The 21,382-nt window shown below is 51.1% G+C and overlaps 3 protein-coding genes across 3 annotated transcripts; all 3 read right to left on the reverse strand.

The window, feature by feature from the left end:
* Positions 1–704: 704 nt before the first annotated feature.
* On the reverse strand, positions 705–7,754 carry FOBCDRAFT_270577 (acetyl-CoA carboxylase ACC1; the record flags this gene model as incomplete). Its single annotated transcript, XM_031175467.2, has 3 exons — positions 705–7,098; positions 7,165–7,430; positions 7,560–7,754. 3 exons carry the CDS (start codon positions 7,752–7,754, stop codon positions 705–707), a joined length of 6,855 nt encoding a protein of 2,284 aa, XP_031046600.1.
* Positions 7,755–11,876: 4,122 nt separating this feature from the next.
* Positions 11,877–13,681, reverse strand: FOBCDRAFT_198188 (NUDE protein; the record flags this gene model as incomplete). The annotated part of the gene is made up of 2 exons (XM_031175468.2): positions 11,877–13,370; positions 13,454–13,681. The coding sequence occupies 2 exons, from the start codon at positions 13,679–13,681 to the stop codon at positions 11,877–11,879; spliced, it is 1,722 nt and encodes a 573-aa protein (XP_031046601.2).
* Positions 13,682–14,974: 1,293 nt separating this feature from the next.
* On the reverse strand, positions 14,975–20,543 carry FOBCDRAFT_156571 (E3 ubiquitin-protein ligase SSM4). Its single transcript, XM_031175470.3, has 2 exons — positions 16,924–20,543; positions 14,975–16,875 (listed from the first exon to the last, which is right to left on the reverse strand). Exons 1-2 carry the CDS (start codon positions 20,177–20,179, stop codon positions 15,137–15,139), a joined length of 4,995 nt encoding a protein of 1,664 aa, XP_031046603.2. The 5' UTR covers positions 20,180–20,543; the 3' UTR covers positions 14,975–15,136.
* Between the last annotated feature and the right edge of the window lie 839 nt (positions 20,544–21,382).

Here is a 21,382-nt window from a genome sequence, read left to right on the forward strand (position 1 = left end):
AAGCCGTAAAATGACAGCGTGCGAGATCATGCACCAACACAGACGCCTGGTGACATCCTCATGTGGATATTACTTTGGGCGATGTACAGCAAAAGGATCACTTCAAGCATACACAGGAATGAGCTGTGAGAATTAGATCCCAGGCTTCAGGAATCCCTCAAGGTTCCCTAATTTACAACCGGAGATTTCTAAATGTGGAAATGTTGATGATACTGCCTGGAGTACCAGTATCGGGGGCTGCGGTCGGAATCGCCCTCAAGTACTATCCTCAGTGAACAGACCGGCAGTATACGTATTGATCAAATATTGTTTGGCTTTGCCAGGCTTCCACCTCTCTTCCCATTGGTATTTCCTCTTCACCCGTGGGTGAGTATACTGAAGGAGGTTGCCCTGTCAAAGTCTTCCACTCAAAACACTTCAAAGAATGGTCTTGAATAAACGCGGGTGACGGGGTAAGTATGATTCACTGCAGTCTTAATGGTATCGTGTAGGAGCACAAACTTGAAGTAATAAAATGGATATTTAAAATCGAAAATATTCCAGTACCTGACGCCTCATACACAGTCCGTTCTCTTTCTAACCTCCTTCATTTCTAATTGTCTTGACGACATGACATAAAACCATGATAGCATAAATCGCCAGTAAAAAAACACAGGGAATGATTCCCATATCATAAAACCCTCCTCAATATGTCCTTCTCCTCTTTACTGCTGGAGGTACTTGAGAATCTGCTCCCGCTCCTCAACGGGCATGACTCTAAGCACCTCACGAACACCAGTCCATCCAGCCTTAGCATGGCCACGGACAACGCTGGCAACCTCAGCTGCCAACACCTCAGACTTGAGCGTCTCGACCTTCTCGCTGATGGTCTTGCGCTCAGTCTCGTACCACTCAGTAACCGCCTGGTCGTTCTTCTCCCAATCAACAATGCCTGACCAACTGCGGAGAAGGTGCAGGTATCTGTCACGAGTCTCCGTGTTCTTGGTAGCAGTCTGGCTGTGCGAAGTGCTGATGATGGTAGAAGTCATGCGGCGGAGGATGTACTCCTCGTTGAGACGTCGGCGAAGACGCCAGTAGAAGAAGCGTCGAGCGTTGGTCCACTCAAGAACGTCACGGATGACACCCTTGGCCTTCATGCGGCCAGCACGGTCGTGGAGATCGGCGAACTGCACGGCAATCTGGGCGTACACGGGCAGCAGCTGCTTCTCACGGATGGCCATCTTCTTCTTAATCTCGTCGGTCTCCTCCGTGGACAGGCTAGAATCCTCGAGCTGCTTCTTGAGACCAGCATAGGTAGGATCCATGCGGGCCATGGTCTGGACTTGCTTGTCCTTGCGGTACTTGATACCAATGATACCCTCAGGCTCAAGAACACCACCACGGGCCTCGGTGTCGGCGTACATCTCCATGGCAGTGGAGTTGATGGTAGGATCGACGACGACCCAAGATCCACCACGGAGCTCACCAAAGGGAGGAATGTAGATGAAGATGGGCTGCTCGTACTTGACAAGGGCATCGACGATGAAAGAACCGTACTTGAGGACCTCGTTGTACATGTCGCGCTGACCACCAGAGAAACCACGCCAGTTGGCAAGGATCATGAGAGGAAGCTGCTCACCATTGTTGAAGTCGTTGATAGCCTGGGCAGTCTTGAAGGCGGAGTTGGGGTACCAGACACCACCAGCCTCGTTGCTGACCTGCTCGATAGAGTCGGGGTTGGCAGGGTCAGCAGGAGTGATGTTCTCCACAGAGCGGACCTCGACAGCGATAACACCCATGGGGATGCCACCGAGACGAGCACGACCAACAACAACAGTCTTGGCCCAGCCGCCGAGAGCTTCAACGAAAGAGTCCTTATCAAAGAGACCAGACTCGAAGCCGTTCTCGCCCTCGCGACCACTGATCATCCATCGGACATCGTAAGGCTGTTTCTGGGGAGGGAAGTAGGTAATGTCACGGTTCCAGTCATCAACACTAGGGCTGACAGGGACAGGGCTGTTGCGCTTCTCGGGGACGAATGACATCCACTCGACGATCTTGGAGACACCAGCGAAGTCATCGTTGGCGGTCATGTGAGAGACACCGTTGCGGTACATGATCTGAGTGCCACCAAGCTGAAGGTTAGAGGTGTAGACCTCACGACCAAGCAGGTTGTTGAGGGCAGGGGCACCAGTCAAGATGATGGGCTGACCCTCAATCTGGACAGCACGCTGGCCAAGACGGACGAGGTAGGCGCCAATACCAACGGATCGGCAAGTGACAAGGGTGACAGTGAAGATGTCGTTGTAGGCGCGGCTGGTGGCACCAGCAATGAGACCAGAGCCTCGCAGACACTCAACACCGAGACCGTCCTCCTTACCAACGATGGTGACGATCTTGTGTCGCTTCTCACCATCCTCGGAGACTTCCTCGGTGATGACGTCCTTCTCGAAGCGAGTCTTGGTCTCCTCATCGAGGTAGAGGTACTTGAAGCCAGAATCCTGCTTCTCGGGGTTGTTCCAAGCAACCTTGAAGTGGCCCATGAGCTCATCAGCAAGGCCAAGACGAGCACCAGAGTTAGCAGACAGGTAGATACGGGGGATACCCAGCTTGCGAGCAAGCTCAGTGCACTTGTGGAAGAAGTCGTCTTCCTTAGGACCGAATGAACCAATCTTGTAGGTGATATCGTTGGCAATGACGATGAAGCGACGGCCGTTGGGGTATTCAGGGGTGCGGGCTCTGAAGATCCAACCGACCATACCACAGGTGTTGGTACCAGGCTCACGGTTGACCTCATCAAGGCTGTCCTTGTCATCGAGAACAAGCTCAGTGAAGCTGATGCAGTCACCGGTCTTGGGCTGCTGGGAAGCCAGGCTAGGCTGAGCCTTGACGGCCTTGACCCACGAGTTCTGGATAGCCTGTCGGAAGAGCTCAGGGAAATCGTAAACGTACTGAGTTCCCATAAGATGAGCCTTGTAACGCTTGGGCTGGAGCCAGTTCTTGGTGGCATAGGGGGTAGAAACGGGCATCAGATGCATAGGACCCTTCTCGTGAGTGCCGCCAATGCTGTGGAAGACCCACTCACCCTTCTCCGACTTGCGCTCGGCGTACATGTCGACATCGACAACGTAGCCGGAGGTGTTGGTGATGACAACACGAAGAGGGTAAGGCTCGCCAGTCTGAGGGTCAGTGCAGATGATGCGGATCTCGACCTGGGCGATACGGAGTCTCCAAGCACGGATACCGAATCGGTCAAGGAAGCCCTGGAGACTCTCCTCGACCTCCTTGGGCTGAAGCTGGAACACAGGAGAGAAGTTGATGAAGACCTGGTTCAGATCAGAGTTGTTGTTGCCAATAATTTCGAGAGCATCGAAGATATCGTTGACAACGCGATCAGCCTCAGAGATGAGATACTCAGCAGTAGGGATCTCGTCTCGGAGACGACCAGGTCGGATGACAGCACGGGTGAAGTATCGCTTGTCGGTGTCCACGTTCTTGCCAATACCCTCGTAAACGTGGATACTCTTGTTCTCAGTGAAGACAGGCTTGATGTGGAACTTGCTGAGACGAGCAAGCTCAAGCTGGAAAGCAAGAGCAGGCTCGCTGTGACGAATACTGTCATCCTCCTTGTACTCGGGTCCACGGAAAGTGTAGTAACCGGGGTAGGAACCATCGCTGTGGCCGCAGATGAATGTCAGGCGGCGGACACCACGGGCAAGGAGCTCATCCTTGAACTGCTCAACAATAGGGAGAATATCTTCGAGGGCCTCTCGGTCATCGCGGCTCTCAAGATCGCGGATGGCGACGTTGATAACAGCGGAGAGTTCTTCCTCGTGCTGCTTGGGCTGGGCAGGCTTGCGCTTACCGCTGAGGTCGGGGATGAGACCGGGAGTGCCGGGGGTGTTCTTCTTCTTCTGCTTCTGCTCAAGGGCAAGAGCCTCAAGAGCCTTGGCAATGAGGTCCTCAGCATCATCGATGTACTTGCAAGGAACAATGACACCCTTTCGTGTAGGCTCGTCCTCCCACTTGCCAGTAAGATAAGACATATCACTGATCGAGTGGATTCGCTTAAAGTTGAACTCGCCTCCGCTAGGGGTAGCAGGAGTAGAAGGAGCAGCAGACTGCAGAGGAAGACCAAACTCAGACTGTCCGAGCTTTCGGAGCTGGAAGTCCCAAGAAACGAACTGAGGAGCATCGTTTTCATCCTGGTGGTACTCGATCTGCTTGAGGATGTACGCACGGTAAGCTCGGCGAACATAAACCTCAAGAGAAGCCAGAGACACCCAAGGATCGTCGTGAGCGAAGAACATGGTCAAGACATCGAAAACGGTGTACTTGGAGTCAACGACCTCCTTGATGATATCAAGGCTAGGCTCTCGGTGGTCCCAACCAGTCTCACCGTATCGCGACTCGATGACGGAAGAACGGAGGATGTGCTCCATCTGGGCGGTTCGCTCCTCAAGGGAGGGGAGAGCACACTGGATCATGATCTCACGAGCCTTGAGGGAAACCTTGGAGGTAGGACGCGACTGGAGCTCAGTGAGCAGGCGGAGAGTCTCGCGAAGGTTCTTGGCGATGCTTCCAGCCTTAGGCTTGTTGGGGCGGTACTCCTCAAGGATGGCCAGGATAAGAGAACTCTTGGAGCTGACACGGCTGTGAGAGAGAACAGTGTGAACAACCTTCATGATGTCCTCCTTGTGCTGGTCACGCAGCTGAAGAATAACAGCATCCTCCTGAGGCTGGTTCATGAAGAGGTTCTCAACCTCCCAATACTGCTCAAGAAGACCCTTAATGACGTTAAGCTCTCGGTTCTTCTGGCCCTCGGCGTACATGTCGAGAACCTCGGTAAGAGGGGAGAGGGTGCCCTTGAGAAGTTCGGCATCGCCAGCATCAACATTGTCCTCGAGGAACTTGTTGAAAGCCTTGGTGAGAGCCTTGGCGGGGAACTCTCCGTGGCGAGACTTGCTGCGCTCAACGATCTGAGTGAACTGAGCGTCAAGCTTCTGTGGCATACGAGAGTGGAGAGCAGAGAACTGGGCGTTCCACTCGCTGTAGGGAAGCTCGGGATCACGGAGAACCTCAATGAGCTCCTTGAGGGTGTTGGCCATGATGACAGAGTTGTCGTAACCCAGGAGAATGTTATGGAGGATGTTGTAGAGGAGAGAGAAGCGCTGAGCGGGCTTGGCACCGACAACAACAGGCTCGCCATAGGCGGGGAGTTTGTCGACGAAAGCCTGGGCCTGCTTGACGCGGCTGGGGTCGTCAAGGGCCAAGATACCGAGGATGTCACCAGCCTCGAGAGTAGCTCCGGGCTGCTTGATGAGCTGGACGACACCATCTTCTTGAGCAACGAGAGGCATGTACATCTTCATGACCTCGACCTCGGCGAAAGCCTGGCCGGCACGAACATGGGCACCGTTCTCGACAGAGTACTTGACAAGCTTACCGGGGCTGGGAGATCGAAGCTGGGTAGGATCGTTCTCCTGCTCCAGCAAGCAGGTCTTGCTGTCGACGGAAAGACGGGTAGCACCAACCTCTTCCTTCCAGTAGACGTTGTGACTGCGGCCGTCAAGAAGGACAAGGAGACCACCATCGCTCAGAGAGCGGACACCAATAGAGCACTTGGAACCGTTGATGAAGAGGTGGTAGCTGTCAACGCTGGCGCGTGTGGCAGTGAACTTGTAACGGTAACCCTCGTAGATGAAGTCGATGGTGAAGACGGTCTTGAGAACGTCCTTAGAGGGCACTTGACCCTTCTCAAGTCCGGCTCGGTACTCAGCCATGCAAGCCTCGCTGGCAATGTGAGCCTTGGTGACAGCACCACAGACAACAGCAAGCATGGTCTCGGGTCGCTCAGCAGTAAGACGCTTGGAGATAAGCTCATCCAACCAACCAGTGGAGATGGTGTTGTCCTCAAAAGCCTCGGTCTCGAGAAGCTTGATGAGATATTCGATGGTGGTTCGGAAATCACCACGAATGCTCAGTTCCTTAAGAGCCATGACCATGTGCTTCCTCGATGCAGAACGGTTCTCACCATAGGCGAAGATGTGGCCAAACTGACTGTCTGAGAAACTGTGAATACCACCCTGAGAACCGACGGAGAAGTAACCCCAGACATTGGAGCTACTCCTGAAGTTAAGCTCGTGCATCACACCGTTGGAAGGCTTGAAGCCCTCACCAGGATCCTCAGAGGTGATACGGCAAGCAGTGGTGTGGCCCTTGGGCTGGGGTCGTCGCTGGCTCATAGATGTGCCCTCGTTCTTGAACTCAAAGTCGATCTCGCTTGAGGTCTTGGGGTCGACACCGTACAGGAGTCGAATATCACGGATTCTGTGGAGAGGGATACCCATGGCAATCTGAAGCTGGGCAGCGGGCAGGTTGACACCACTGACCATCTCAGTGGTAGGATGCTCGACCTGGAGACGGGGGTTGAGCTCCAGGAAGTAGAACTTGTCGTCGGCGTGGGAGTAGAGGTACTCGACGGTACCGGCGGAGACGTAACCAACGAGCTTACCGAGACGAACAGCGGCATCCTCCATAGCCTTGAACGTATCGGGCTTCGCAATGGTAACGGGAGCCTCCTCAATAATCTTCTGGTGGCGTCGCTGAACGGAACAATCACGACCGAAGAGGGAGATGTTGTTTCCGTATTGATCAGCAAGAAGCTGGACCTCAAGATGTCGAGCGTTGCCAGCAAGCTTCATGATGAAAATGGGAGAACCGGGGATTTCGCTGGCAGCGGCCTTGTAGAGAGCCTCGAAGCCCTCCTCCTCGGTAGCCTTTCGGATACCCTTACCACCACCGCCTTCGGAAGCCTTGATCATGACAGGGAAGCCAATCTCCTTGGCCCTCTCAAGACCCTCCTCCCATGATGTTACGCAACCCTTGGCATAGATATCATCGGCGACGGTGACAATGCCCTTGTCGTCCACGGCGACTTCGTCAACGCCTGTTCCTGACCAAGGAATACACGGCACCTCGGCGTGCTGTGCTACAATTGTGGAGGAAATCTTGTCACCTAGTGATCGCATGGCAGATCCAGGAGGTCCGATGAAGACAATCTTGTTGGGGGAGGCGGCCAGCGACTCTGGCAACTTTGGGTTTTCTGAGGCATGACCCCTGAATTTCTCGTTAGTCCATGTATGTAGAATCGCAGCGAGACAGAGTCTCTCGGAGCCAACTCACCATCCAGCCCAGACGGCATGGACATTCATGCGCTCAGCAATATCCACAATCAGCTCGACGTTGGCATAGTTGTGGTTGTTTGTGCCGCCGGGAACCTCGACGTAGTGGTCGGCCATTCTAATGTATTCTGCGTTGGCCTGCAGATCTTCGGGGGTGGCCATCACAGTGAAGTGAATGGCTCGCTCGTCACCGAACGTCTCGTAAGCCCATTTTCGGACTGATCGAATCTCCTTAACGGCAGCGATACCGTTGTTGGCAATGAGAACCTGTAAAACAGAGTTACTGTTAGCAAAACCGTTACGATCGCTTCAAAGCTCAGAACTGGCGGGGTAGACGGAATTGATCCAATTCTACCCCCCAAAACTCCAATTCTGGCAGGGAAGAGATGTCCTTACGTTGGTGATGACAGTGTGACCATCATTCTGGCCAACAAAGTCCTTGACCTTGCTCGGAGGAGCATTCTCCAATCGGTTGCCGCCGATGAAGTGGTCTGCAATTTGGAACTTCTCTGCATACGACGCCTTGCCATTGACATAGGGCACCGACCGCCCATTGGCACCCTCCTGGGCACCAGCTGAGATCTCAGTCATGGCTACTGCGTTTATGTGTGAAGAGGAAGAAAGAAAGGAGGAGAGGAGGAGATTATGAAGGAGGAGTCGAGAAAAAGAAGTCGGAAATTCGAAATAAGGAGGAGGAGTTTGATCAGGTTGAGAGAGTTGAGTCTTGTCGCTCTCAGGTCGTCATGAGCCGGTCAAAGTGGCGGGCGCGCAAGGGCAGTTTACGGGCAGGGGTAGCTCCGGCCGAAGAAAAAACAAGATCCGACGGGACGGGAGCTGGGCCTGTTTTTCTGCTGGTACTGTTGGGGAAGCAAAAAAAAAAAAGTGTCCCAAGTGTGGTATAGGCGCTAAAAATACAGAAGGGTCGAAGGGTAGTTACTGTCTGTAATTAAGATGAGGTGGATAAGGGAGAGAGGGAGGTAAAAAGGAAGACGTTCTTGGTTGAGGAGGACCAGAACAGATTATGCGGATGGGTTGAACAAGGTATTAATCTCATTCGTCTTCCTTTGAGTTACCACTTTGAGGATTGAGAAAGGTGAGAGGGGGGACAGAAGAGAAGAAGTCTTCATCAACAGGAAAAAGAAGTGGGAGGTCATCAACACAAGTACAAGTACGGATACAGTACCAAAAGAACCTGAAGCTTGGATTGGCTTTGGGATGTACAAATTCAATGGATCTGCAAAGTCTCTCCACTTCATCTTCCCCTTGTGGGTTGTTGACTTGGTACTGTTGACTGCTGTTGGCTGGTGGCAAGCATCTCTCGGCACCTGGCGGGGAAGAGAAGCTAGAAACTAGAACTGTTGGGAGACAAACCCGCCTGGGCGTACAGTAAACCAACCCCCTGGGGCTTAGGGCGGGGTGCACCAGGACGATACCTATCCAGTGAGAGACTAACTTCCATATTCTATGGACGAGACAGTAAAGGTATCCAGGATTCTACAGTGTACCCCAATGGAAAAAAAATATCGTCTCGAAGGGTGGAGTTTCTCAATGTCATGTCGGCTTTGCAATGACCCGGAATGCAGTGGAGGGGAAGCCATTCAGGGTCCCCGTCAGTCTATAACCAGACTGGGATTAGATTCTGACATGGATGGTTGAGGGGCCGGTATTTTTCGTTGCGGGTGGAGGTGGGGGGGCCGCAAAACGCCAGACAATAACACTCAGACACTACAGCTCCCATCTCATTCCCAGCCAGGTCAAGGCGGCTCTGGGGGAGCGATTGATGGGGAGGGGTACAAAGCATGGGTAATGCCATTTACTAGGGGCCGCATTGGCTTGGAGCTATGAATGGTTGAGGTCAATGAATGATTGATGATGTTACGGAGACCGAACAAAGTCTCCGGATTCCGTATCGGAAGCCGGTGTACTTCGTGCGTTACAAGAAGTCATGATATGATTGGAGAAGAGAGCTTATGATGCTGCAAATTCCAACCCACTATCTAAATGGGTTCCTGAACGGGTATGTTGTGATATGGTCAGCTGACGGCTTCACGGTTGATATTCATTAATGCCCGTGTAAGTCAATGCTCGATGCACTTTTCCCAGAGTCACGGCTATAAACTGTATAGAATGCAATAGAAATCTTGATCAGTGAATCTTTAATTTATACTGAAGCTGGTTTCTACTCAACAAGGCTCCGATGGGAAATTCGGAGATTTTCGGCACTTACATATCGGAGGTGGCTTACATGTTCGGAACCCGATCATCAACTTCATCACGAGATGCTCTCTGGTCACTCTAATTCCCGAATTTCTCTCCGGAGCTCATAAATCATATTCTAATCATCAGTATTATGCGAAGCAGCATCTGTCTTCTATAAGACAAGTCTCCCTGTATCTATCCTCCCATAGCATCACAGTCTTGACAGCCTCCTCCTACCTCAGCCTTCAACACCCTACCTTACTTATCACACCACAAGGCTGGCTCATATCTATCTCATGTACGTACACACCCCTTCCGTTTACAAACTAGCAGATCTCCAAGAAATCCAAAAGCCACAAACACGAGCCGCATGTTGGGAACCAGTCAGGGGTCAGAGATCATAATCGAGGCGTTGAGTTGCGGCTCCAACGTTTTGACGTGACGTCTGAACTTCCTGTGATCCGAACGCCGTTGCCTTGAGCATTTACCGAGCGAGATCGAACGATTGAGGAAGCTTGGATAAGGTCAGGGATGAGGGCTGGGGTTTGAGGGTTCAACGCTACAGTGAATGTAAGTGGTCATTTCGGTATGCTTGGATAAAAGTATACCAATTCTCTCATTTCTCTTTGTCTATCATCGTACTGGTTTATCGATTGATTCATCTGTTAATCACCCACTGTACATAGTTGATGCTATTCGTATTTGTCGAAGATGCCTTCTGCACCTCGAGTACATACCTAGTAGATACACATGTAATCTAACAACCACTCAACTCACCAATTACCTCCCTCCCATTCAAGCAACTAAATCGCTTATCTCCCCAGCCGTTTATAGAATCTTGTGTACTTCATATCTCCCTCCCTCACCATCCTCCAATCTCCCAATCCCAAGCTATCGTCATCCTCCCTCAAAATCCTACCCTAGAATCTCAATCTCAATCTCAGATCCAACAACCGTACTCCCCCCACTTCCCACTAGCGCCCTACCTTAATTCTCCCACACCCCTTTGACGGGTCGAAGAAAAAAAAAAAGGATCTCCCCAATTGTTGAGTTCCCCAATCCCCTAAGGCCAACCAATCAAACATAACCTTCTTTTCGGGGGTTTTCATCGTTCAATTTCAGAGCCGCAGCCTCGTTACCCACGGTCATCCCCCGAATCCCCAACATTGTATACATGGATGGATATTTGGGTTTGGTTTCAGGAGGTGATGGGAGGTGTTGATATCCAGCGGAGCCGAAGTTCGGCGATACGTGGGATCTGAGCTGCATACTGCATCCTTTGCAATGTTGATTGAGTTCGAACCGTTTGATATGACTGAGTCTGATATGTTGGCATTGATCTAAAACTATGAGTTGTTACTGGTTACGCGTAATATCCTGAGAGTAATAATGCCTCTGCTAAGTTCAGGGAAAACAAGGTTGCATCCGTTGTTCCGATCAATGGATCTCGGCTCAACAGCTTCATTTAATCTCAACCAGTACCCATGATGAATTAAACATTAGATATATTGACTGAACCGGTTATCGTAATCACATACTCTCATTCAAGTCAACATCAACTTCTTTCATATCAAATGTTGATACGAAATCAGTATCACTGAAGACGGTGCTACTTTAACCTTCACATTTAACACTCTTAAACCACCATGAAGTTATCGGTATCTATTGGGCGTATCTAGACTGGGTTTCATCTCCAACTCCCCAGTCCTCAAGCTAAAGCTAAGATATTGTATGATACGCCTCCACAGTCTGTATCTACACCTCCCTCTCACTCCTACTACTCCAATTTGCACAAAGGAAAGAAAATAGATAAATAATTCTAGATCATAAGGCAACCAGACTAATCTAGCCCGCGGGCCGTTGCCTCAGCCTTGTCAGACATCGTACGACTCCCCACTGATGTCCGCCCTCCCCCGCGAGCAACCTTACTTCAGTGAGAAAAGTAAAGGTAGCCTCGCATCAACTCTTCCCCAGTATTACCCGCTCCCATCTCGCAAGCCGTTTTTTAAAATAAGGACCATCCAAGTTGGTTTGCCCGGTCGATGACTCGCTTTTGGAGCGGTACACCCCCGTCTCTCCAGGCCCGGCCAGTACAGCAAGTACGGATATGTGACTCGGACATATGTACACCTAGCCAGGCCCTTCCCTTCTAGAAAAACAAAAGAAAAAATAATAACAATGCCATCCATGTCTTCATAACATCCGTAAACCCCGGTGCCGAAATCCCATGTACCCAAAGAAGCAGAAATATTAGTAACGAAGTCTGCCAGAGAGCAAGAAGTGGAATTCCGTAAGCATCGTCAACACCGTCTTCGCCGTCTTGAAGCGCCAGCCGTAAAAGTATGCCGAACCGTCCATGCCACCCCTTATGTTTTGTAGAAACGGATATCAATGATGAGGTGAAATGCGACCAATTTGATTTGCGTAAACCGCTCGAACCGCTTGCAAAGTAAAACCATGTCAAAGAATATAAACGACCTGGGATCGTCGTAGAATTTTGTGGGATACAACTGTTTAGTAGGTCTCTCCCAGGTCGCTCAGCTTCCTTGGGCCGGATACACTGGACCTCATTGTATTGGCGCTTATCCTTCGGCTCCCGCTCTGGCGTCGAATTGTTGGCATGGGGATAGCGCTGCCTTCACCGTTCGAGTATGTACCCCTGCGGCTTGGCGTTCGGAACTCTCCCTCATCCTCTTCCTCTAGGTCCAGGTGGCTAATGCTGGCAGAGTGGCCATGAATGGATCCTCCCATCGAGGAGCGAGGTCGGCCCATGGGTGTTCGAGTTCCTGAGAGTGATGCCCTTGAAACGGGTCGTGGGATCATTTCTCCGGCGGTTCTTGAGGGCGGTCGGGCATACGAAGTGACACTAGCACGTGAGCTCGGCCTGCTGATCTCCTCCGGACCTCCACGGTTCGGCAATGGGCCAAATGATAAGCGGCTAACCCCAGACGTGCTAAGACGGGGCACATGGCTTCCCTTGGTTGCTGGTGTTGGAATACCGGTGGTTGGTGTCATGTCGTCGCCTGCAACTGAAGATGCGGTAGAGCCACCAGTGCGCTTACGAGAACGGATCGTAACCGACGAAGGCACATTGGTAGAGCTATAAACCGACGTTCGAGGTGAGGCGCGAGGTGGAGTACGAGTCGGCCCGGGAAGCTTAGATCGCGCGGAGTGCACACGAGCCTCGAGGCGTTGCATCTGAGCGGTAAGAGTTCGAATATGGGTGAGCGAGTTAGAGGCGGGAAGTTTGTGAGAAGCCGAGCGAGGCCCAACGGCACGGTTGGCTGGCGTGCGCATTGTCGTTGTGCCACCAGTCGAGATACGGCTACCAGGCGCACGGGTCGTCTTGGTAGGAGGTTTAGATCGAGGCTTGGGAGTAACACTGTTGTCGGACGAGGGCAAACGAGAACGACCAGACGCTCTGGAAGTAGCGGGAGTTCTCGATGCCATCTTGGGAAGAGTTCCAGAGACATCAGACATAGGAGGCGAAGGCGGGTCAGGAAGTTCGGAAAGAGTGTCCTCGTCTGGTACAGGCGACTTAGAATCTGGAGGCGTGGTAATAAGAGGAGAGCTGGCTGTAGAGCCGGGAGAGGCGGGGTGATCGAAAGTTGGCGACTCGAGGACAGAAAGGTCGGTTGAAATGGTGGACAGGTGACGAGATTCCTGTTTCTTGATCTTGTCCTGCAGAAGCTCTGCTTCAATCTTGAGGTCGCCCAGTTCCTCGCGCAAGCGCTGTGACTCGATACGTAGTTGTTCACGCTCCTGCTCGCCAATCTTGATCTCCTCCTCCATCATGACAGCCCTCTCAATCGCCTGGTTGTACTTTGACTCCATATCTTCCAGAGATGACGTGGTGTTGCGCGCCTGTCGCTCAAAGTCATCGTTGGCAACTTCAATATCCCTCAGCTTCATTTGCAAAGTCCTGTTTGTGTCTCGAAGTGTGGTGATTTCTTTCTCAAGCGCATTCTGGGATGCGCTGGCCTCTGTTTTCGATTCTCTGTATTTTCTCTGTGCGACGAGACGAAGCCATTGTTAGCCAAAAACGTCCCGCCCGATTCGAGTTGGAGGCTGTTGGGAATGAGTAAACATACCTTCCACTCCTCAACCTCGAAACCAAGTGCTTCGGCTTTTTCTTGGTGATGTCGCTCCTGCTTCTCTGCTCTCTCGATATCCTTCTCCAACTCCTGCTCAAGCTCCCTACTCGAATCCCTGAATTCGGCCAGTTCGGATTCTAATTGTTCATACTGTGACTTGTACCAGCCGAGGGTATCCTCGACACTGGCCCCAGGACCTGGCGGGGAGGATGGAGGCTCTGCCATATTGCTTGGTTTAATTGATTTGCTGGTATTTGTTGTTGTTTATTGTCTCTCTCGCATCGATATGTATGTAAAGGGGGGGCCTGTTGTCGCGATATCGAAATGTCGGGAGGCGGGATGAAGAAAGGTGGCGCAGGCGATAATACGTGAGTAACAAAGATGAAAATCGTTGATGGATTCGTCAAATGATTTGATGCTATGATTGCGCAACTGTCGGCATAGTCAGTCGCCCTGTTCTTGGGCGAAGTGGCGGGAGATTTCGCTCACCGATTCCAGGACCCAACGATGATCGGGAGGGAAACAGAGGATGACCCTGTCTTTTCGCAAACGGTACCTACCTAAGTCTTACCTGTAGTACTGCACGGCAAGATGCTGTAAATCTGCAGTTGTTAGTATTCGCGGCCGCTGGAGAGCGGAAGTTCCATGGGTAGGAAACGTCGCGCGATGATTGTCGTAGTTGTTGAGTTGATGTGAGTGTTGAATCAATGTTTGGCCTGTGACCTTGGGCTGTTGATGCGACACATGGTCCCCCCATTCTCCTTGTGCCAGCATCATGCACTAAACTCAGATAGGAAAGGCCAATGGCAGCCATGGGCAACAGGGCGTTTCCGTTCCTTCAACGACCCCACTATTGGACAGCAATCCTCTGTCTCAGATACACGTGACTCATATGACTCTTTGTGCCTGAATTGTGGTCATATTCTTTGTTATGTGCGTTGTCAATTCCTTCAGTTTTTCTGTCTGAATCTCGCACGAGATATTCACTATTTTGCATCATCTCAAGTTTCTCTTAGGCTCAGTGCATTGACCTAGGGGTTATGCGCTATCGCTCTGATACTATACTTTGACAGGGGTTCACCACTTGTCTTAGACTCGAGTTTCATAACGTGAATCTATGAATAGAAGCTGATATTAATCCAAGATCCATGGCAGACAAGCATGTGCGTCATTTTCGCATGACGGGCAGCTTTGACAACTCATACAGCATCAGAAAAAGAAACTGAAAATTCTACAAACCAATTTGAACGACGACATGTCAACAAAGGCGTCACCTGAGCATATTCGTTGCTGTGTTTACACTAAAATACCCACTCTAGGGGAGCCAAGGTATCTTGGGATCTTTACCCAAGTGACAGAAAAGACTAATCTAAGCTTAGTGGTCTCCTTGATGAGTTTATTTTGGTACCCTCTAAGTTTACTTGCCCCACCGGGCCACTCTCCTGCAGGGTAACATGTTCGTGGCTTCATTCCACAAAATCAAACAAGACATGACATAATTCGCTGCAGGCTTATGCACTCTAATTGAAATCCATTGAGTTGAATTGAAGTGGTTATTAGTGAATCCTGGTTCATGTTGGCGATTGCCTTTAATAGAGCGCTAAATATCACAAAGGGCGATGTCTAACATTGGCTCTATCCACATAGTCAGTCATACCGCTTCTTCTGCGCTGTTCACTCTCAGAGTCTTGCCCCTCCAGCTCTCCATGCACCTCTGACCCTTCCCGCTCCTGCAGCGGCAGCCCCAAAGTTATGCAGCCTTTCCCCAATAAGGTAGGCTTCGTCCCGTATGCGGGCCGTCCAACCATTAAACACCTTGACCAGGCCAATCGTGTTCTTGACCAACAAGGCGGCCAGCGCAACAGCTGGGTATGAGTGTCGATAGGTTATCGCAATTCGCGCAGCTTCAGCCACTTCGCTCTCTCCTGCTTCAATGCCTGGGATGATGTTGTACTTGATCAGAGCGCTTGTAAGTGCTGGAGGCCCAAATATGGCAGCTCCAGCAATCGCAAGACCAGGGAGCACGAAAGCTCGGGTCAGAACGCCGATATCAGGGTTCGCCCACCCGCCTCGCAATACCGTCCGGACAGCAACAGCAAGGCGAGTATCTGGGAACATTGATGTGATCATCCGAGCACCGAGTTTCAAGTATAGTAGGCCCAGTGTCCAGGCTTGGATGACACGCACCGTGTGCCGGCTAGCCTCCGGCCCACCCTCTCTTGCGGCCTGAATTGACGCCGCCGTCGGAGGATACATGTAAGTGTGGAGGGGAATTGCGAGATACAGCTCCAAGAGTCCCGAGATGAGGAGCGGGAAGACAACAAGGAGGAAAGAATAAGCATAAAGCAACTTGACGCCCCGTAACAAAACTGCAGCGGCACGGCGCCCAAGATTTCCAGCAGCCAGGGATGCTCTAGCAGCAGAAACCCCATCCTGGATCTTCGCCCAAACACTGCGAGCGTGGAAGACCAGGTAAGCTGCGGAACCGAGAAGATAAACACCAATGCTGAATGCATAGATGTCGTTTGTTCGAATATGCTGAGGAATCAGCATTTTAAACATGCGTCGGCCAAACACGAGTGGAATAATGGTGAAACCAACTCCCGTGACCGCCGCAAAGATCCAGATAAATAGAATGAACAGGAAGACCCTCGCTCGGAAGTGAGGTGGTATATAGACCATCTGGTACTGGTTGCTGGCGTAGAGATCAGTATCTTCCTGCCCATCGTTTCTTCGCCCATGTTCATCAACATCAAGGAAGACCCTCTTGCCCTTAGGTATCTTGACACGATCGGATGCAGGTGCACGAACAAAATGTCCGCTCTCGACAAGCTGATTCGCAGTCTTGAGATGATTTTTGTGTCGAGTGAGCGAGCGAATCTCACTGTTGTTAAGAGGAGCCCTTGGCTTAGCATCACCGCCATCAAAGAAGTCAGTCCAGGTCTTGGGTACGACGTGGTACCGGTCATTGAGCTCCAGAAACAAAGTCTTATACCATGGAAGTTGCTGGTCTCTGAGGGCATTACCCAAACGCAAGCTTCCCTCCTCGTCAATCCTTCGTTCGCCGAAAAGAAAGTAGGTGAGCCGTAAGCCTCGGGCGCAGGTCCTGAACCACCAAGTATACATGGCATGAAGTCCATCTCCAGGTTTGAAAAAGCTGACGGCAAGTGGCATAAGGAAGTTGTAGAAGAGCAGGTCCACAGGGAACTCGAGTACTGGTTCATTGGACGAGTAGTGAACAGGAAGAACTCCTGGGATTGCATAAAACAGGCCCCATACCACGCCGCCCAGACAGACTATGACCAGGGCGCCGTACACAAAAGCTGAGAAGAGAATCTTTCTCAACTGCGTGGTCAGGTTTCTCTCCAGGACATCACGAACAGGGTGGAACTCAGGGTCGTCGGGGTCGCGAATGAAATCTGTAAATCTGTTAGCTTCAATAATGCAAGGAGTCCAGGAAACCTTACAGAGAACGCCTTGACGCATAATCTTCCTGCACATCGACACAAAGAGGGCAAAATGGAACATATAGCCAGTGCCAACAAACCAGTGAACAAAGACGGAAGTCAGAGGATAGTTGTAAGTAAAAAGGAGGCGAGACTTGAAAGTCGTGTTCTCAAACAGGGGAAGGAGAGCACCGTCCAGTAGGAGTCCGCAATAAAGCGGGAAGACAAGCATCTCAATGCTAATGATCATGATAACCTTCATAATGCCACTAGCTTGGTGCAAGGTATCAATGATGCCAGCCTCCCAAGCTTGAAGCATATGACCCCGAGAGAATGGGCTTCCGCGCTTCAAGTAAAGTGCGCCGAAGAAGAATAGTGTCGCATAGCCTGCTGCGATGGCCCAGAAGCGATCCAGACCAGACCAGTGGGCCAGCTCCGGATTAACGTTAAGAGGTCCATCAGGCTCTCCAAGGTTGACCACCCAAGAATTCGGCTTCAACAGAGCAGAGGAGAGAGCGGTGATCTTAGGCCACGCTACAGCAGCTGCCGATTTAATTGAATCCACAGACACACTGCTGGTGACGAATCTGCCACTGAAGATAAAGCCTACAACCTTGCTGATGATTGTGAAGAGAGCACCAATGTTGCCTTTGACTGCGAGGAGTGCACTATGGCTGATAGCAGAGAAGTTCTGCATCTCTGCTGCAGACATGGGCAAATCCATAAAAGTATAGTCCAGTACTCGCGAACCGGCGTTGGTCCAGAGGGACCATGAGGCCTTTCTTGCTGCGAGGACTTGAGCGCCCACAGGGCCCCCGATAAGACCTGTGAACATATCGATCATGTTGATGGCGACCCACAAACCAAATCCGGCAGCCATAACGGCAGCATCTTGCAAGAGCTTGGAGAATTCAAATACCAGGCGAACAAGGCGCATGGGGTTGGCAACCACCCAGACACTGACACGTCCGAAATTGTAAGGAACAAAGATGCAAGCAAAGATTGTCACAGAGACGAGAACCGCACAGAAAATAGCGTTTTGGAAGAGTCCGGCAACAGGTCCACGCATACCAATCAGCTCCATGACACCCTCAAAGTCTTCGAGGTCTTCCATGGCTTCTTGATCAAGTCCTGCACCTGGAGCATCGCCCAGATCCTCAGGTTCCTCAGGCTCTTCGGCTGCAGCCGCATCAGGAGGAGGTCCGTCTTGGTGGACTTCATCAAGCTCAGTTTCCCAACCATCGGTGTCGTCTTGTTGGGCGACGACGGGGTCAGCAGCGTTTGCATCCGGGACAGCTCGTTGTTGCTCATCTAAGTCACCCCACATGAAATCAGTCACTCTACCGACTAAGCCAGCCGGCCGGCCGTTTTCCTGAACTGCAGCAACTGGAGGTTGTTCCAATGCGTGTGGCTCCGGAGTTCCAAACGTTCCAGTGCGTTCAACCCGACGAGCCGGCTCATTCTCGTTTTCTCTCAAATCAGGCAAAGCACTAGCCGCAACATCTTGCCTCAACTGTTCATGGTTTTTGGATCCAAACAGTGCTGCCTCAGAAGCATTTGGCAGCCCACTTGATGCCCCTTCCTCCTGAGTATCAACAGGCAGTCCTTCAAATGACCAACTATTGTTGGCTAGGGGGTTCACTGAGTCATGAAGTTGAGGCCCATCTGAAACAGCGCGAGGTCGAGAAGGACTTGCCGCAAAGCTTGTCTCAGAGGTTTGGTCAGGTAGAGGTGGTAGGATCTCCTTTTCCTTGCCCTTGCTTGAAGAAGATTCGCCGGGTATATCCATTGGTGTTGGGAAGTCGTCAGAACCGGGTGTATAAGCCTTCCGGGATGAACTGGCAACAGTAGAGCCGAAACTTCCTGCTCGCTCTCGACTAGTGTAAGGATCAGTGCCGATACCAAGGAGAGGCGAGTCATCTTCATCATGCAGAGCCCGGCGTGTAACATCAACCCAATACGAGAGCTTGTTTTCAAGTCCCTCCTCGTGGATAAGCTCCAGAATCTTTCGGGCATCACCGTCTGCCTGTCGGTAAATACGAAGGTAATCGTAGACGCTGGCACGCTCCTCAGAAATACCTGCGTCTGTAGGGGTTTGAGATTCGACTGGGCCTGCCTCAGAGGCGCCGGTTTCGACAAGGCCCGGAGGGACCATGAGCTCAGAGTTCGTTCGCCTGCGTAAACGTCCATCAGCCTGAACCTGAGCGGCAAAGGCGACATCATTTGCGGTGGTGAAGGGGTCTCCGGTATCCAAAGTCTCGTCGTCTGATTCGTCTGGGCCCTGCAGCTCCTCCACATCCTCCGGCCGGACGAGCATCGGCTCCTGCTGCGGCACGGGATTCTCAGGGGCTGGAAAGGCGGGGCGCACGTTCATCTCTGGCTGCTGCTGAACAACATAATCTCGAACCAAAATGACGAGAATAAAGCAAACGATGACCAAGATAGTGATGATCTGGCCTTCGAGGATCGAAATAATAGTGCGGTTGACAGTTGGGTTTCGAGTCAAGTTGTTTAAGAATGCTACCTCTCCAAGCAGGGTTGGCGGTATGGACATGGACCCGGATGAAGTTGCGTTAGTAGATTCAGGGCGATCAGACTTGACTGCAACGCCCCAAATAGACATCATACGTGCGAAGAAGTCAGAAATGTTCTGTTCAGATAAACCATCAAGCAGAGTATTGGCAACCGAAGCTGGAGTAGTAGTTGCCACAAATAAGGGGCTTGCAGGGCATGTCTCGAAATCCAAGGCCGAAGGAGACATCCCCCGTAATGAGTTTTCTGTGGACGACGCTGTGTCATTGGAGCGAGCCATCATGGAAGTGTTGCCAAAACCCTCATCACTGACCCAGAACATGAATGACCAAACAGATCTCATAAAGTATGGCAACCAGCAAAGCCAAACGCTGATGGCCATGGCAGCACGAAGCCATACCAAGACATTTTGGAAGAAGTATCTGGCCATATGTCCAATGAAGATATGGACTGGAAGAGACTGAGGCATGTCGGGAGCGTATAGCTTCGTGAACCGGAAAGATGTCTTGCAAAGCTCGCAGTACTTCTTTTGGGAATGCGAGAGCCACTCCATCAAGCAATCCTGATGAACATATTTAATACTACCGCTGCACTTGCAAGGGTAGAAAAGCGGTTCCTCTGGAGTTCCTTCGCCTCGACATATTCGGCAGATACTGGGGTTATCTTGAGGCTGTAGTAGATCATCGGATCGGGTCGAGGTTCGGTGTAGGCTCTTAGCCTTGGCAATCGAGGTTGGATCTTCCATGATGACAATTTGAGTTTGACGAAGGCGATTCGAAAGAAATCGATCGCGCCCACGAGGGGCTTATTTTATCAGGTTGCTCACAGAGGCATGCGCCGATGTGTCGAATCGTATCGAGGGGTCTGAATGGAGTCGTAGTCGGAAACGGAGAGACGACGAACAGACCGATGAGCGCTGCAGAGAAGGTTTGGGCTTGATGAGATATTAAACGGTCCGCGGATTTAACAGGCGAATATGTATATAGTGTTTGCGTCAGCCGGTGCAAAACCTTCCTGTAATGTTGCTGTAAACTAAGAGTTGAATCTTGAAGATTAACCTGGACTTGTTGAGAGACGTGGTTCTTAATAATTGCCCGTGTTGAAGGAAACGCTAACCGCCACCCCCCACAGTTGACCTGCCTGAACTGCGAACCCAACCGGAGATGCCTTGCAATTGTGCTGAGCTACGGTGGACCGGAATCGGGGCAGTAATTTTCCGGCAGTGACAGGATCATCATCAAGCTCACGTGTTAGCGCCAGAATACTGGTTGATGTCATGGTAAAACAGCCAACAGGAACCTCAGGGAGGTAAGAAAACTCAGGATCTTGATCATAATAGATTGAAATACTTTGGTAATTTTAGGATGAGTTTAGGAAGCTTTCTGACCAGTTGTTTTTGGCACCCTGATCGAGGGTCTGAAGGTTTCTGGCCCCCTACGTATTAATGCTGATGTTCATGGCGACAAAAAGATGATGTGTTTGTCTGAATGTATCACAAGAAAGTCCTTAATTTTGGCGAAGCGTTGTAGACTATGAGCCTCGGTGCCTGTCTATTGAGATTGGGAGCTGCGCTGGAAGTCATTAACTCAACATATATACCAAGACTGAGACGCCTCCCTACTATCATGGATACCCTACGTTTCAGAACGTTGTCTTTTTCTGTCCAAAACTGAGACGCTATCACATGGAAACGTTCGTCGGCTACAGCGTGGCTCGGGACAGTCAGTTGATGAATTAGCTGCTATGTTAGGCTGTCAAAACTTCAGAGGAAACCCTCACACAAGTTAGTGTTATTTAGTGCATGCTCTTACTTTGTCTTGGTAAAGTCTATGATTGATAAACCATTCTTGACACCTTTTCAGATTCCCTGACGTATTATGTTTGACATTTCAGCTCGTTGTTTATATCTAAGTTCCCGGTCATCCAATCAGTGCGTGTGATCCTGTCG

The sequence above is a fragment of the Fusarium oxysporum genome, chromosome III (assembly GCF_013085055.1).
Source record: "Fusarium oxysporum Fo47 chromosome III, complete sequence".
Lineage (NCBI taxonomy): Eukaryota > Fungi > Ascomycota > Sordariomycetes > Hypocreales > Nectriaceae > Fusarium > Fusarium oxysporum.

Bases quoted from the DNA above. Each gene is read 5' to 3' on its own strand.
- FOBCDRAFT_156571 (XM_031175470.3), bottom strand. From the start codon at position 20,179: ATGGAAGATCCAACCTCGATTGCCAAGGCTAAGAGCCTACACCGAACC. The intron at 16,876-16,923 runs GTAAGGTTTCCT...ACAGATTTACAG, and splicing joins TATGCGTCAAGGCGTTCTCT to ATTTCATTCGCGACCCCGAC.